The following is an 18258-nucleotide window of genomic DNA, read 5'->3' on the forward strand; positions in this document are numbered from 1 at the left end:
TCAACCCTTTTTGCGCTCCAGGGCGGGCAGCTGGCTTTTCACGTGAAACTTCAGACGCGGAAACGAAAGGGAACTGGGCTTGAAAGAATCTTCTTAGGTTGACGCTTACCCCTGAATGGAGAACGAGTTGGGTATCCTATCAAGGCTTTCTCTGCTGATGTCGTCGGCCATGGCGACTTGCAGCTGCTGCCCGAAGCTTGCCACGTCTTCCCTGAATGCCCCGCTGGCGGGCGTAAGGGCGACGCTCGTCAGTGGTGGCGGCGTCGCGTTACTTCCTTCACCCTCACCGCCGTCCTCGCCCTCCTCGCCGCCCACGAGGACCACCTCCTCTTCGTTGTAGATCTTGAAGTAGGCGATGGTGAGGTATATCACCGAGATTATGAAAGACGATATCGGAATCGCCATCGCGTACACCAGATTCATGTACACCTGAGGGAACACGTCGTACCACTTGTCACGGACAATGGTTAATGGATTTCCAATTTTTCATCTGATTTCAGGGGACACCAAGGGGGTGATCTTGGGTGCGAGAATGCCCTGTGAATTCTTTTGGATGCGGCGGGAAAGGTACAGAAACGCGTGGAAAAAATGACGCATGATTAATAACAGAACATATACAGTTAATCTTGAAAGATAATCTGCAGATGCTAGGTGTCCATTATCTTACTAACCTGCAGGATATTTTCCTTGATTTTGATAGAGAAATTTCGTATCCTCACTGTACTATTTGATTTAGAGTTAGATTGATAGAATTGAATAGATGGGGGATTCGTGGGAGGGAAGTAGCAGTGCCAGTGGTAATATGCGATATCAATCAGACGTAGTATAGAATGGTTGATACGAAGCGTTACAAGTTTCTTTCTCCAGAACGACCAAGGAAAGCCACGCTTAATAACACGATACTCAACTGAAAGTACACCAATCTTAGCCACTTTCAAAATATATCTCCAAATCTCGATTTTACTTAACACACACGCCAGCCCTTTCAAAACAGTTTAAAGCAACAACACAATGAGGAATGCCATTCTAACCTGATTCATACCAAATAATCAAGCCCAAACCTCCATCACTGTCAAGAAAAAGTTACCTACTTTCGCCCTACATTTTTTGCTCACAATAGCCTAAACTTGTTTCCATCCCTCTATACTTCGTTCGTCATACTGACGTCAGGGTGCACTTCGAGGACCTCGTTAATTTGGGAAATTGACACACGTGGCGCGCAGAGTGGCAAGCACTTCCGGCGGAACCGCGACGTTATCGTAGTTTTGTAATGGCTGGTCGGGTAGCAGGCTCGCGCGGATTCAATTCCAAGGGTGGGAAACGGGGGAGCGAGAGATTTTCTCATTTCTTTTTCCGGGCAGCGGGCACGGAGTTTCATCGGGCACGATGGTTTCCGTCTTTGTCGCCGCGACGGCACACAGGCCCCGCTTTGAAATGCATTGTTCGTCACCGCGCAGGCGGCTACGTTTCCGTAAACGTAACGGAATTGCACCGTGCCTCGGCGCCCACGGCCGCCCGGAAAATCGCTTTCCCGCAGCGAGATGCTACTCGGGATCGTTCTTTTCATTCACACGCGCCGTCGGGCCGTGTTTCTTTTCACGTGGTCCATTTCAATGCGCTCCATCAGAGAGCACAATTTGCGCGATTAATTTCGTCGCGCGAGGATTCGTGTCGATCTCGTGGCCAATGTTGCGTCGCACTGCGGTAAATGGGAAAGTAAATTTGTCGCGCTCCACTTTGACATATCATACGATTCAATGCTTTTCAAGGGTTAACGTTTTTCAATCCGAATCTGAGACTCTAGAGTTCTACAGATTTCAGGATTCGGAGCTCTGGGAATTTACGATTTTGGGACACTAAGGCTCTAGGACTTTTGAACTCTGGAGCTTCGGAACTCTAGGGATGTAGAGCACTAGGGTTCTGAAGCTGTATGGTTTTAGAACACTGTAGCTTTAGAATTCTAGAATTCCAGAGACACGAAGTGCTACGATTGCAGAATCCTCTAGGGTTCCTTCGAACCTTTCGACCATTTTACTTCTGGGAACTTTAAACCTCATCTGCTAGATTTATCAGCTTTTTAACCACATCGTGCATCATTAAAAAATGAATTAAACTTAGCAACATTTCACCAAGTGCCTTGGGGATTCAGGATAGTTTATCATTCCCAGCATTCACCGATTCGTTTATCGCTTCCTTACTTTCCCATTTCACCCACGTCTCTCTTACCAACTTCAGCGAACTCGAAAGCTTAAAAGTGTCTTCCCGTTTCGGACTGCCTTTTCTTCCATTCAAGCAGCAAACGTAATCACCGTCAATTAGCCCGGCTCGCGAATGAAAGTCTGTGTGTCCCAATTAAAGCAGATACGGATCTCCGTTAATAATGAGCGCTGTTACGTACTTAACCATTTACAGAGGGAGGAGGGAGCGAAGCTTTCGGCTGCATAATGCACTATGCCCTCAATAGGCACCTGCAGTATCGATTCACGGTCCGACGTTCCAAGCCGACAGTAAACTCCGGCACAGAAGTCACACACGTAAAGACCACTTTCGCGTGACTTGCACGTACAAACACCAGGTGTAAATCGACGGTGTCTAAAACAGGGTAACCGGGTTACACTCAAAAGCAAAGGACACGTCAGTGCAGAGAGATTCGATTGTTATTCCCCTCCATTGCCCCGAAGCTAATTCCTCCTCCTTCATTCTATCCCATCATCTTCGTACTGATACACCAGCAATTAAACATGGACATTCTTTACATCGAACACATACTACAGAATTCTACCTTCAAGTAAAATCGAGATTCAAGAACAGACATATCCTAGAAAGGCTACGACGATCGGGGTCGGCTATTGCGTTAAGATCATCCAATCCTCGAGAACCACGAGTGCAACTATCATCAAGACTCTCGATGCACCCAACGTAACAAACACACCGAGCTACAAAGAAACAAGTAACATCGTCGTTTGCATCCATTCCACGTTGCCAGTTGCTGCGACTAAAAAAAATGAAGGGAAGGGAAGGAAGGATTTCCCTGGTGTCCTTGGGAGGGTGATTAATACAGAGCAGACGTGGAACGGAAAATAAAGTCAACTGAATTATACAGACAGGGGCGCATAGTGTAGCCAGCACTGCATACGCAAGTGCAGCCCACTGGGCGTTTCACGCACGGCGCAGAATTGCGAAGTAGACAGAGGGATAAACGGTGAGGGTGCGGGTGGGTGGTGGGCAAAATAAAGAATCGTTGAGAGAGACCTGCCACATGTCGAGGTCGGTGATGACTATCCCGGGGTCCACTTTCGAGTAGTAACAGCTAAAGTTCTGCCCTATGATGGAGTACTGCCGGTAGAAAATACTGCAATTCAGCATTGGAGGGTATCCACAGCCTTTTACGTTGGGGAACAGCTTGGCCCCGGTGAAGTACCACTCGGAGTCGTTGCCCATGAGACCTGCGAACTTCGCCTCGTTATCGTCCAGTCGTGGATCGCGACCGTGAACGGAATTCCATGCGAGAGAAGGTTGGACATCGTTAGAGCGAAGCACGCGAGGGGATGCTTCCGGTCAGCTTTAGGTTTAGGTCCGGTGGCTCCAACAGCGGCAGATTTTAATTATTTATTAGTGGAGCGTGTCGCGCGGTTACTGGGGGATTACTACAGACGCTACGTTGACACGGTCGCTGTGCGATTTCGTTTCCTCCACGGGGTGTTTCAACGAGTTTGGGTTTTGACTGTTAGGAATTGGTTGGAAGTGGAGTTTTCTGAAACTATGTAGGTTGTTAGTAAAATCAGCTACGGAGGGACAGCGCGATGTTCTCGGGCGAGGTGAGGATGGAGTAGCGGACGTTTGTGAAGGGATAAAGGGGCAATGTTAATTATACAGACGTAATAGGGTGTGTTAAGTAAATTGCTCGAGGAAGATTGATATTGCGGATAACGTAAGTAGCCCGTCACCGTGGCAATGAGTGCACTCACGACACCTCAGGACATTGTCCTATACCTGTAGGGAAAGGTTTCGGCAGTCCTGCTTCATCGTCCTCGGCGAAGTCCTCGTCAAGGTCCTCGACGTAATCGTATTCCCTTAGGGAGCGCTCGTAACGCGGCTTTCCCATCGTCGTGCTATCTTCGTCATCCTCGACACCTCCTACCGCCCCGCCTCCCTCACCCTGGTCATCGCTATCCTCGGACGTATTAGTCGGTAGCTTGTAGTTGACGCGTATTTGCGTGCAATCGTACAGCTCCTTGGTGCAACCCTCTCTACAGGACGTCCATGAGCAGTTGCGCGTACCTGGACTCAACGTATCGTTCATGGACTTCGTGTCTGAAGATTTACGTTAACGACGAGGTTCACGGGGAGAGAAACGAAGATTCTGGGACGACTGTCTCGACAGAGAGCCCGGTGCACGTCGAAAAATTCATTCAATTGGCTTACATAGGCCCGCTTGAGGATTATTTGGAACGTCACGCGAAGAATATAGCGATCGCCTCAACGTGGAGCTTCGGAAGCTTGCTGTTGAATCTGATTACGAAGAAGAAAGATCTGAATGATTTGAGACAGCGGATGTTAGTGAAGAGTGATTCGCAGAAGTGTGCTGTTGCTTTGAGAGACTGGTAGCAAAGTTATTGGGATCATTTGGCTGTCAAGTATCAGAGAAGTCTATTATTACGTTACGAGTTCATTATTTACATCAGTCATTAAAATTCGTGGTGTACAATTTGTGATCGAAAGTGGTAACGCAAATTTGTGACGTTTATTTATCAAGCTTCCCTTGTCAAATAATAGACTTTTATCGTTCCGCCGACCCCATCAAATTTCTGCGCGGAAATGATATTTATTCGACAAACATCGAGATACTCGGACGTATTACAATACCGAGAGCATTGGGAATTGTTGTCCTGTTATGAATCGATGTTAATTAATGAGAGTTGTACAATCGAGTGTATCTATTAACTAACCGTATAAAATAAAGAAATATATTTCACGGAATTGTGTTTCAAAACAACAGCGCGATTACTTCGTCACGTTGAGAATTATAAAATTTAATAGGCTTGTCAAGTGATGGAGGATAAACGATTTTTCGACGTGCATCATGTGGCACACAGATTGAAGAGAGCGGACGTATTATAGTTAAGAGACACGTAGAGAGGAAGCGTGACGACCTGGGGAATTGAACGCATAAATCGTTTAGAACAGGACGCGAGACACGTGGTGGCGAAGTTGACGAGGGAGGAAAAATGCACGGTGACTTCCTCGAGATTCTCGGGGAACAGGAAAACTATAGCAAAGTTCTCCCGGCTTAGTCCCCGGAGGCAGGTTACGAAATTCATGCCCTGACCTCGTCTTCCCCCTCGAAACTTCCGCGGAGGGAAGCTCCGGCTGTGATGTAGTTGACACACCGGGTCACACTTTTTGGATAACGTCCAAACCAGCCGGTATCCATTTCAGGATGCAAACTGTTAGAATTCGCCCACTAATTGCCCCCGTAGTGACTAACAGCTGGACGTAGGAATCCGATCAGTTAGACTCGGGAATTAGGGAGTGGAGTTAGCGAAGGTGCAAAGAAAAGTGAGGAAAAATTTGCCCGCACCGCTTGACATTGTCTGCGAGTATTAATTATCGCGGTATTGATCCAACAAGCCCAGCTTTGCTATAGTTTCCAGATGGTAAAGGGTACGATCCAATCACGCGCACTTTCTTCCCTCTCGTGTATTGTCCTCGACATCGTGTTCTCGCTGAAATCCTATTACGAAACATCAAACACGAGTAATCGTCTTAGCCGTAATTATCATTCCCACGCCCATTACATTCGAAGGGAAAATTGTTTGCACTAGACGAATAACGTGACTACAAAGTGACGCGCACCTGGGGAATTATGGCTTTGAAAAGCAATTAGCGAGATTGTAAATGTGGTTCCGTGGAGAGTTAGAGTCCCACGAATTCATTTATTCCCAGCTATAGCTGCGAGGCGAATGTACGTGCAGAGACAGGTTCAAAAGTGAACAAGATTTCACGATACAAGGGTGAACACGAAGATTGTGTAATACATACACCGCAGGTTTAAATTCGAACGACGTGCAGGTGAATAGTGAAGATCTGTGAGGGGACCAGAAGTGCGTAGGGGACATCTAAAAAGAGCAGATGTGACCATGACAGGAGAATACGAAACACTGGATAATAATCAACGGGGAAAACGTCAGAGACACACAACGCAACATTCACACACAGGTTTCAAGAGTCGAATGAAATATTAAGGCTTTAGGTCAACCTTGGTTTCCCAAATTATGTTCCAAATCATTTACTGAATAGTTTATACCATGAAGAAAGGTGTTGCTGTGTGTTAAAATGAATTAACTAATGTTGGGGTACTAAGATGGAAGACGTTAAATAATAAATAATAAATATAATGCTCATGGAACAAAACAATAAAAAGAATCAAGCAGAATGGCGTGGTTAATTTTGTTCATGTATAATGCATATATCCCACAGATATATGTATGCACAATAATGCCCTGTATCTACTACTCAGTAGAGCTACTAGGTATATTTCTGCAGAATATAAAAATACGGGTTCGCCTGTCGAGAATAAACCTGTTAATTGCAAAGGAAATTATACGACTGAAGCAGAGCTAGAGTCCACTGTCGTAGAATCATTATGTGCAGTACAGTACGTGTATGATCACGACGTGTACACACATTTATACCGAGAAGTAGATGTCTGAGTGCTCGATCGCGGAGAATACCCGCACCCTACAGCCGCTGGCGGTCGACAGAGGACCTGAAGTGTAAGCACGGGGGTGAAGAAAGAGCGAAGGGGTGTCGCAGGGGCAGGAATACGTTCGGATCGCTCGAGACCAGCTCGAATACCGTGAATACAAAGACACCAGTTGCGTCGATCTTAGCCCCGTCTCCGCCTAGTGGCTCTTTAGTGCCTCTATTACATCGATATATCGATAACGCCGCTCGTTTACCGAGCTCCAAGGCGACATCCACTTTGCGCCGCCGTTTCTTATCGCGATGATTTCCATCGATCCAAGGTGCGAGCCGAACACGCTCGCATAATTTCGTAATGTCGACACGTTAATTGGCGGTACCTATAGAAGACCTATTCATACGTTGAATCGTGGCAAGTCTCTATTTCGATTTCATTCCCAATGAGATTTAATGAAATATCTCCCGACTCGAGAAATGTAAATTGGGATGCCAAATAAAAATTCTGCTATAGTTTGAACTGCTCTAAGATTGTAAGCGTAAGTCGTACTCTATTGATTGATCTGGAAGTTTCGGAAAAGTTTCAGGTGCCATTTAATAACTGAGACGGTTGATGCGAGTCGAATAAACATTAAATGTTTCGAATGCCCGATGCAATTTTGCTTCCTTGCGTAATTCAAGTAAAACACTTTGTCGTGGAAATAGAAAAGCCGATAGAGCTTACGGAACGAATGTCTCATCGTGAAACCACCTTGTGTCGAAGAAAGTACCTAAGTTGCAGCTTCCTATTGGAGAATTTGTCGAGCGATCCTCGTACATACGTCTGCTGCTTTACGACGCAGCGAATTTCACGTGGAATATCGAACGTATTGCACCGAACAACCACTAAAAGACGGAATTCTCAGGTGAACAGTATTTCGACGATGGCTGCACAGGCACAGAAACATTTGGCGCCAAATATTATGGCTGTCAGAGGCTTTCGAATTGATGGACGTTCTGGACGCGCGCCTGGTCGATTCGTTATATACAAGCAGTTTAAATGTTCCACAGTCGGGAGAACCTGTGTGCCCTATCGATCCCTCGTTCCCACCGTTTTAATCGCGGCTATTTAAATCTGCATTCAATTAAAATCAACACTGGCGCCGAGGGATCCAGCGAATATATTGACGGAAGTCGCGAACGGTACGCGAAATTGATATTTTTTCGGCTGAAATAATATTAATGCTGAATGTTGTTTTTCCGTGTTGCCGAGGTAACGTCGCCGTAATTCATCTGCTGGAACATTCTGTCTCTGGTTTCGCGTTTTATTTACATAAAATCGATGCTACACGCGCGCTCCTCTGCCTTTCTACGCCCACAGCTCTTCCTCGCTCTTCTACATTTGTTTTTCTTCTAATTTAAGTAGGCGTTGAAACAACGAAATCGATAGCGTGTAATGCGATACCGCCCGCGTGCGAACACGACAGCCGTTTTACGGGAAACGGTCATGGTACTAATATGGAAGCGCGCGAATCCAAATATGAAGCATTCGTAATCGAAACGAAGGATCGTTCGGTAATGGAGACACGGATGCCCGAGGCGCGTAAATAGCGTTGAAATTACCGTTTGTCCAAGGCGCGGGGGAAACGTAATATTTCGTGCTTGTACATTTTCGTGGAAAAGTAAGTGTACGCGAGAAAGTTGAATGGAGTCTAGGGTAAGTGCGGGTATTACTGCGGATGCCCCGATTACTGCGGATATTCTAAAACAGGTCATATTTAATGTTGGAAGATACATAATCTCTTGAAAATTTTTGACAAAATTATTTTAAACTCTATTACAGATAATTATTAATAAATGTGTGCAGCAAAGTTATTATTAAGTCTTTTATCGTAGTTTGAAATTCGTCAAGGCGAAACTTCGGTCGATTCGCGATATGGCGGTCATGAGCACGTACTTGAAAAGCATTTATATTTCTCATATTAACAATAATACGTGTAATGCATCGTTATTACTCGGTAGAGTAAGAGTTATATTTTCAGAAAAACAGTAAATCAGTCATCTACATTTTAGTTTTAATTTTTATTTCTCACCGTAGTATTAGGTGCAGTACTTTACACCATGTGCATGTATTACTGCGGACTGGCGACTGCGTAATCTAACCATTTTTCAGATCGTACGTCAACCTAACGTCAAAAGTAGGCCGCGGTGCACGAGTGACAATTACAACTCTATAAAGATGCCAAGAAAAGATGAAAGTGAAAAAAAAGTATAAAAAAGTAACAGAAAAGTCAATAGGCTTTCTTATACTAGTATTTCGCCTAACATCCTGTCCGCAGTAACTCCTGCAATGACATTGATGTTTCAATCTCTGTATTTTTAATTATCTGTGGTTATTACCCCATCCTCACATTTTTTATGGGATTATTAAGGCCCCAAGTTTCTTTTAAAAAAAGAAGGAGGGATTCTCATTCATTTCAGCGCTTTATCGAAGGTTCTAAAGTTAACCTATCTTATAAGTCCGCAGTAATACCCACACTTACCCTATTGTACGGCGTGATTTTTCTCAGTGCTCGTTTAAAATATGCTGGCAACGTGTCAGGGGAACAGCTAAAATATTATTTCCCCGTTGCTTTGTGCTTTTGCTTCCCTCTTTCCCGCACACGCGAATCGATTTTTTTTTTCATGTGGAACGCGGATTGCGTGTCGTTTAAACGTTACGGGAAGTACGTGTACCCTTCGTTTTGTCTTCTACCGACACGCGTACATTTTATCAAGAGAAGCATATTTAATTTATGCGAGAAACGCGATAAGCGAGAAATAAAGGAGCGAATATTAATTCGCGATAAGTATTCAAAAGTAGCGGTCCATGATAACAGGCGCAATCGCGATGGAACTGTTCCGTTTTGCGAACGTTTGAAAAATTAGAGTGGCTTAAGTATCGTTTTACTTCCGCGCGATCGGTGCAATTCATATTAGAACTGAACCGAATGGGGTTTCCTGCAGATCGAAGTCGGCACTAATCACGATCGACCGACCGATAAAATAAATTTGATTCCTGCGTCACGATGCCGTTCCGTAAAATGTCACGTCGTGCATGCTGGTATTTCTATCACCCTCTGAATAATCGACAAAGGGCGACCGTCTTTCGGCGGCGAACGCCCGCGATCATTCGCTGAAATATTAAATTAAATGTCATTATCTTCGAGCTCGCTGCCGGATTGCCCGGAATGTTATATTCGTTTGTGCGAGACGCTGAACAGCTGTCCGTCAAAACAGCCTTCCGTCACGTCCAGCCGACATCTGGAAATAGTTTTCTCAATCATTCATGCAAATCGTATATTCTGGCGGTGACCCTATTTCGTGAATTGGAACGAATCGATTGATACGTAGTCCCCCGGTTCCTTCCCACGGATACATACCACCTTTGATGGAATTATAACGAATTACCGTTTCGAACGTGGCTAGAAGCTTTTCGATGTTTTCACCACCGTGCAAACCCATGAATGCGAGGGGCACGAATGCGACACGCTAGAGATAGAAGCTGGGAGACGGTCTGGCTTAGGTCTGGGTGACACGTTGGTTAAAGTTTGTTGCAAAGTATGCAAGTAGCTGCTAGAAACATTTCGAATATTCGCGGTGGATCCTGGGGAATTTTACTGGGCCCTAATAAGGTACTATAAATGATTAGAAAAATAAACTGAATGTCAAGGATGAGAAAATCTAATAATATTTTCTAATCAGTGTATTTCTTCTGATCATGTGTTAAAATCAATGAATATGGAGGGAAAGATGCTAGAATATAATTATACGTGAAATGTACGAGATCAGTTTCGTACAACACTTTATGGAACGAGATCGTACATTCCTGTTGCAATGAATACTTGAACAGAGGGTTTTTAATGTACATCGAACACGCATGTAGGACTAGGTGATACATAATCTCACACCAGAATCACGCTCTCGGGCACACACACGGGCAGGGAGAGTAACAAGTACAAAGAAGAACACGATTCATACCGTCAGGGACGCTGCTCTGTAATGATCAAGGGGGAGGAAGAAGTGTATAAAGTAGATGAAGACGTTATTTGCTCGAACTGGCGAAATACACCTACGATCAGAAAGCCGATGGACGTTTAATTATCATAATGGAACATCTGAATGGCTGTTGATATTTATCGCGGGAAAACAAAACTATTTATACTCATTTTAAATTATTCATCAATCGATAGACTGATACAAAATTTTCTGCAACACTACATCACAAGACGAAATAATTAATATCAACTACGCAGATGATTAATCCAAAGCCATTCACAAGTGAAATACGACTATCTGTCTTGATAAAGAAATGCAAAGAACTTTCAAATCATTAGAACCAAATTCTCCGCGTCTACTAAACGTTGACTCGACGTCACAGACGGCATCCAGCAAGATAAAACGATTCCGAGCACGAGCCACAGCCGATATAGAAACTACTCCATCGATTTACACCCTCTAATCACTCGGAGGAAGGAGAGAGAAAGAGAGAGAGAGAAAAGTGGTCTCTGAAATAGATTCTGTGGGGTCGCATGCAACGACACAACGAAAGCGACACCGACGAAAAAAAACAAGGGCTGAGGGTGAAAGGGACCGATTGTTCACCTCTCCTGGACTCAACGTCGATGGTGATACACTCGGCTGGCCGAGTGTCGAACTGCATGAAGATCGTGGTGAAGGCGGGGTCGATGACGAAGGGGACCAAGAAGAGGAAGGCAAAGAGGCTGAAGGTGCTGAGGAGGATGAAGAACGCGGTGGTGTAGAACAGCAGCTTCTGCAGGAACGTCTGCTTCTCCTTCTCGTCCGCCATCTCGGAGAACAAACGGCAGTGCTCGTTTCAGTGATGCACCTGGCTGACGTCGCCTTCGTCGTCGTCGGTGTGCTCGCTGCTCGTCGTCGCGTTGGACGTCGATGGAGGCGAAACGATCTGCGGATTTTCGTCGCCGGTTTCATCACTCCGCTTCGCATTCTCTGCCGCGTTCGAAGACATCGAGCTTTCTCTGGCAAACGCTACTCCGAGGCGCCATGTCCCCTTTCTTGCTGGTTAAAGTTGCGAAGAAGCGCGTTTCTTTAAGATCAGGCGCGGTACAGTTATTCTTGGCACAGGGAATCGCCCGACTGGGATCAGTCAAACGAGTCAGGCTCGCTTCCAGGATCGCTGACTTTCTTTCGATTAGCTTGACCTAATTCGGGGACACCATCGGGTAGCTTTTAGGTCTATGAGGCACTGGGGCGCTCGATCGGCTAAGCCAACCCTTCGGCAGGAGCTTTCACGCTCACGAGGGTCCAGGACACCGAGCACCAGATACTGAAACTTTTCTTAGACTATCCTGACCCGACTCGTTTCAGTGAACGGCTTTTGCGCCCACGAGACACTGGGACATTCGATCGATTTAACCCTCCCTTAAGTGTTCATACACCCACGAGATAGCAAGACTGCCACTTATATTATTCTGACCGACTTCAAACTTCACGTATTCCGCTGAAGAACTTGTAAGCCCACGAGGCACTAGAACACTTCGGACGATTTACCGTTCCTTACGCCTCCGAGGTGCTAAAACTTTTTTTTACACTACTACGACTTCCTTCGAGTAGTCAATCGAAGTTTCCAACCTGTTTTACATTAACTCGAGCTTCGCATTAAACCTCTAGCAGTATTTTTACTCTATTTAAATCTAACACTCCGTCGAATTGACTGGTGTTAGCTATTACTGCGGAGCTCTCGCGTAACAATTTGGAAAATTTGGAAAAATGGTAAAATTTCAATGTGAAATAGTGATCAGTTATTTTAATCGCGATTTTAGTTTAATGCACGAAAGAGCACTGGTAAATGTATCTTCGTACGCGAGACCTTTCAAGATTCCTGCTTTCAGGTTGGAGTTGACGAATCTCATGGGACGCTGGGAACATCCCAAAGTAATTTCTACCGCGGCTTTGTGCCCCGTCAGTGTATAGGTATGCTCCTATATTTATCGTATCGGTGTCGACGTTGTTTCAAGAAAACGGAGCTCTCTGTACCGAGATTCAATAAATCTCCCCGGAAGCCCTGCGATTCTTGAGGCTATATCGATTACACTTTCAGGATCTTGTGACGGGCTTTAACCTTTCACCGATATACTTAGAGCGAGACATCTGTTTCCTTGCTAAGAATAAAAAAAGACGACATCTTTCTCATGGAAGATGATACAGCAAAAATGATTACAGCTACTAAACGACGAAACGTGTACATAGTATCTTGCCTCCACGAAATCCAAATTGAATGAAAGTGCCTTTTGCTAGCATCCTTAAATTACTTATTTCATGCCCTACACCCGTAAAATCTATCCACCTTATTTAAATCCCTTTGTCCAAAACGAATGGAGAATAACAGAAAAAGCTATGACGCACAGAATAATCTAAATATCGATGACCTTAATTACCACGAGGAAGAACAGCTGTCTGAAACGTTCTCCATCCCTCGATTAGAATACTCCCTTGCATTTTTATCACAGATGGAACTAAATATGCTCCGCAAACTATTTGGAGGTGTTTCCACGTCCCGACTATATGTACAGCACAACTGAACATAAACGTCCGTTGAAACACGTTTCATCGAGCTTTCCGATACTCCCTGATCGTTCCCTTCATCGATTTCGAATGTGACACGGCAATCTGGCTCTACATTATTCTGTGAATAAGACGAAGCCCTAGCCATCCGATCCTCGCCATCCTTTCATTCACCCGAGCGGTAGACGACAATTTCGTAGCGTTAGGTGTAAGAAATTACCATGACAATGAACCCAGCGACGCGATACGCGATCCACGAGCTCACCATTCACATCTCCCCGGCAATTCCTCTGGCAAATAATTCCATCCCGGTCCGCTTGCCTCCGAAATTTCCACGAGTCGACGACTATCGGACTTGCTTCGTTTTCCTGGGCAAGTTTGGCGAGGCGACGCGAGAATCCCATCAAGTCTGAGAGCTTTCCCAACTGTACACGTGTCCTCCCTCGACTCGCTTCCAGGTGAAAAAATGTCCTCAAGCTCGGGAAATGGACTCCTTTCGCCCGTTATTACGCGATCTACACATTTAGGAGTTTCCCCTGTACCGAGATCTTAAGAAACTACCTCCTTCGATACACCCCCAGCTATCAGTACGGAAACAAACGCGACTCGTGTCCCCAGCCCTCCGGGCATGTCCCTAGAATCACGAAATACTACCGTCCCTTATTGGATTCAGAGCGATTCGCGTGTCACGAGCCTCCCCCGGGCGCAGGCCACCCTTAGAGCTTTCAATAACGCGTCGCGCAAGCTCCTTTTAATACAAGGAAACGCGACCGACCAAACTCTGTCGTCGACCCAGCCCGCGCACTTTCCTCCCTCCCATCCATTTACGAAGGGAACTTTTAACTACCTCCGACGCTTCCCGTGCACTTTAGGCCGCAAGCTACCGGATTTTGTTTTATTGGATTGCCCTGATTTACGTGGCACCGAGCTTTGTCGAGATAAAACTTGGTCCCGGGCGTTGCACGGCTTCAGCATCCCAGTTTTTATCTTCACACCCTTTCTCTCCACGTGGTGGGGAAACCGAAATTACCACTGCGCCTTTTATGATGATAATTATTTACGAGCCGCGTGAACGTACGTTTAATTAAAGCTGCTACGCTGAAAGAAAGCTCGAGGATTTAGCCGGCGAGCTTGCGTAATAGTAGTACTCGATGTAAGCTCGGATTAATTAATTAAAGGGATGCATAACGAGGACGTGGAAGAATACCCACGTCCTGCACCCTCTAAATTTCTACCTCCATCGAAGAAGTTTGTTTGACAAACTTGACGTTAATATTGCTCGGGGAATCTTTTGGGGTTTCATGGTTGTTACTTCTGTTATTGTGGTGTGACAATTTTTGGCGATTGAAATATCGTAATTTCTTAGAAAATCATTGCTAGATGGTGGCTTTTATGAATCGTGTTTTACATTGTTCGACCTCTATTTTTCGCTATAACGGGAAGACACTGGATTCCACGGTAGCAAAGTGCTGTTTTCCTTTATTGACTCGACATGGTTCGTGTCGACGAGTTACGTCAGAGCATGCTGGTGCTACACAGAGTGCTCAAAGGAACGTTTTGTGTGAAATCATCCTCACCAGTGTCGTTTGTCGTTTTAAAGTTTTGTCTGGCTTATGCATTGACTACTTCGCGGGGAAAAAAGGATCCTGTGCATGTAGAATTTAATTAACTATTCTTTGTTGAAGGGTTATCCACTAAACTTGTCATTCAACCCAACACCCCAGATACGTCGTACTTCAAATCGAATTTTAATAAAATTCGAACCAACGAATCCAAGTCCTGTTTCACCATTAACAACGTTCTCAATCCTTTCATCGCTTTCCAACTGGTTCTATTATCGTAAACCGTATCGAAATGTCTAAAACCTTCTCGACGCGAAGACCTGTTTGCTATTTTAACTTCTCAAAGGAACATTTCTATCCGTGTGCTTCGGCTTTCGAAGATTCTACAGGATTACGGGCAGCTCGAAACGGCGAAAGCTCGTTACACCCAGGATGATCAAATTGTCTCGCGCCAATCCCTTTAAGACAAAGGGGGGCCGTTTGCATTCACAGAGACACTCGACGTAAATCAACGTGCTTGGCGTTAAGTGCACGCGCTGATTACTCGGCCAGAGCCGCGCGAAAGGAAGTGTCGAATCTGCGAGAGGCTGCGTCAGAGCTCGCGAATGGAACGAGCCAGGCCTGTCGCGTTAACAAGCAATTAGCGTGAGAAGAATACACGGGCGTGTTCTGCGATTCGCGATTTACCCTCGTCACGCATCCACCTCTCCTTTAGTGGGACACTAAACAGGACTCGAGGACTCTTTCGGAGTCAACGAGGAACCGTAGGCTAGATCCAACGTCACAATTTGGAGTCATAACACTGAAATGCAACTACGTGTATGCTCCAAAGATTCCAGAGCTTCCGCAAAGTAGTTTCTCGATAATATCATTGAACTATCAAGATCCTTACACTTCTAACCTAAGACACTTCGAAGCTCGAGCAATACTGGCTGGGTGGGTACCGTAGCCTGAAACTGGGGCAGCAGTTTCTCAAGAAACTTCCCTTTATTCCCTTCCCCATACATCATACCTACGAGGATCTCCCATCACTAATTAAAATCAAGGAAGCATCGCGAAGGGAGCTGTCTAGCTGACAGGGCACCCGCTACCCGATGGAATCCCACAGGCTACGTTTGAAATAGCGTACTACAGAGTCGGTTGAGCGGCGATCACCGTCTCCGTTACACAGTCCCCTTCCCACGATCCCCGAATCCCCGAGTAAGCTCCGAAGGCGCGTCCTGACCGTTCCGATTCCGTGGACCGAGAGAAAGCTCGATTGCTTCGGAGGGTAAGGGAACGGTACCCCCTATGAAGAAGAAGAGAAATCGTCGGGGCTCTGCGCCCTCTTCCTGTGCCCCCGCATCCTGTCCCACCTCCTCCTCTTCCCGCGTTACTTGCTCGCTGCCCTGTACCTCCGCCCGCCCCCGTTCCCTTCGTCGCCTACTTCCGCGCACTATGTCACACTTTCCACCGTGCACATTTGTCTCGCGATCTAGAAAACCACCGCGCCTTGATCGAGCCAGTGAACGAATCGCCTTCCTTGCTCAAGCGGCGCGTCCCGAGCCCTCCGATTCCTCTTTCAGTCCAGCTACGACGGCTGCCACCTCATCCTTCACGTTCGCTTTATCGTCCCGTTCCGTTCCCTTCCTCCTCCTTCTCTCCCCCTCTTTCTTTTTCCCCCCTTGAAATTGTACTCGACCCCCGACGCCCGTCGCCCCGTTGTTTCGCGGTCTCGGTCAGCCCCCAGCTGCCATTCAAGCCTCCATCGGCGAGCCTGGCACGGTGGTGGAGGTGTATATACCGCGGGAAATTTTCGTCCTGGCCGCGGCGCCGACGGATGCCGGGCTACTGCAGTCGGTGGAGCTTTTGGGCGAGCTTATTTTCGAGCGACGCCAGCGCCACAGTGGCATCTGGTGGCATCGACCGCCGCCGCCGACGCCACCGACGACGCTCACGCCGACACACCGCCGACACCACCGTACAGGGCGTCCCCTGTTGTAACCCTCGGTTCAACCCTGCTCGCTTTCCTCGCCGTTTCCCGACCTCGCGCTTTCTTTGCCCTTTCCGCTACCTCCCTCTACGCGCTCGCTACCCCCTATCCCGGCGCCCTGTTTATCCTTGCGATCTTCTGCCTGCCTGTTTCCTTCTCACGGCACCCCCATCATACCGTAGGCGGGTCGCGCTCGTTGTTCATTCACCGCGGCCCACCCTCTTAGAACAGGGCTGATAATATCGATCCGAGAATTCGGTTGGATCGACTGACAGAAACCACCGGCGGACGGGGTGTTGGTGAAAGTTGCAGTTCCCGAGGAGTTCTCGTGCTGAGGGCTGAAAGTCAGGAGGGGAAATATTGCTGAGGGTTTGATTGATGGTTTCGTGGGTTTGCAGCTTGCTCGAAACGTGGAGTACAGGTTGTATTGTACGTACGAGGATAGTCGTATGGATCTTGAAATGCATCTTAACAACGCGTTAACAAACTCCTGCGAATGTGCGTCCCGATAAAATTGGCGATAACCTCGATCGGACCCAAGCTATTCGAGGCGAAAAGTCATAACGAGACGTAACACGGAGTTAGGAATCGATCCTGTAACTGGGCGGAAATGCTTCTTGAAACTGGTTTACGAACTTTCGCGAATTTCGTGAAACTATGCCCGATGATGTAGTACGAGCTGCGACTGTAATCGCGGCCATTCCAAATGATTCACTCTTCGATACTGCTATCTGTTATAGTTTCATGGCGCGAGCGCTTGTTACTCGTTTCCAGGGAAATTTAGAAGGCCGTGGATTTGCACATACACGTCGCTGGTACCCCCCGGTGCTCTCGCTATTTACCTATATTGAATATCGCTGTGCACGCTTACCCCTTACGCTGGAAATTAGCCAGAAGATTTTAATAGATGACCGACGTTTAATGCCAAATCACAGCGTGTTTATCGATGTCTGCACGTCGAGTTCCGTCGATCTGCATGATACCACTGCATAGAATTGATCGGAGGAAAGGAGGTCAAAAAAACCGTATAGGGAGAATAAAGAGGGTTTAAGATTGAAGGCTTGGAGGCCAGCGATCATTGGGCAACGGAGGCGAGCGATCAATAAAATTAATTCTAACTAGATAAATAAAGTATTGGCAGCCCCCTGGGATATTAAAGGATATACTGTGATAATGAAACTGGGTTTCTCGAGGAGCAACGGGGGTTGTAAGGAACTGTTACAGGAGAAATTCTCCAGGACGCGTATGCACCCTCCAGGGTTTCCCTAATGACCTAGTGCTGATGCAGCCCCGGGAGCTTCGGGGTAGAAACCAATAAGAACCGGTCTAGCCGGAGTTTGGAACAGTTGTAAATCGTTGGAACGAGGTTGGCCCATGTTCGAGAGGAGCCTGAGAAATTAGGCGAGTTTGTCCAGCACGGTTAATCGATCCCAGCAGGGAGGCCGGTTCCTCTAAAAT

General features: G+C 46.5%; 1 protein-coding gene across 4 annotated transcripts in view; it reads right to left on the reverse strand.

Annotated features, from left to right (window-relative positions):
- Nucleotides 1-18258, reverse strand: part of LOC143368653 (cilia- and flagella-associated protein 298) — a 79043-nt gene that overhangs the window by 12376 nt on the left and 48409 nt on the right. The window contains exons 1-5 of one of the 4 annotated variants that reach the window (XM_076811579.1): nt 16114-16653; nt 11326-11647; nt 3994-4281; nt 3253-3446; nt 110-429 (exon numbers count right to left, since the gene is read on the reverse strand). The exons of 1 other annotated variant lie outside the window; for it this stretch is intronic. In XM_076811579.1, coding sequence (XP_076667694.1) covers nt 110-429; nt 3253-3446; nt 3994-4281; nt 11326-11530 — 1007 coding nt within the window. In that variant the 5' untranslated portion in view covers nt 11531-11647; nt 16114-16653. 2 more of the 4 variants (XM_076811581.1, XM_076811582.1) reach the window with 2 other exon arrangements.

This window comes from Andrena cerasifolii, chromosome 5, assembly GCF_050908995.1.
Source record: "Andrena cerasifolii isolate SP2316 chromosome 5, iyAndCera1_principal, whole genome shotgun sequence".
NCBI classification, from domain to species: Eukaryota; Metazoa; Arthropoda; class Insecta; order Hymenoptera; family Andrenidae; genus Andrena; species Andrena cerasifolii.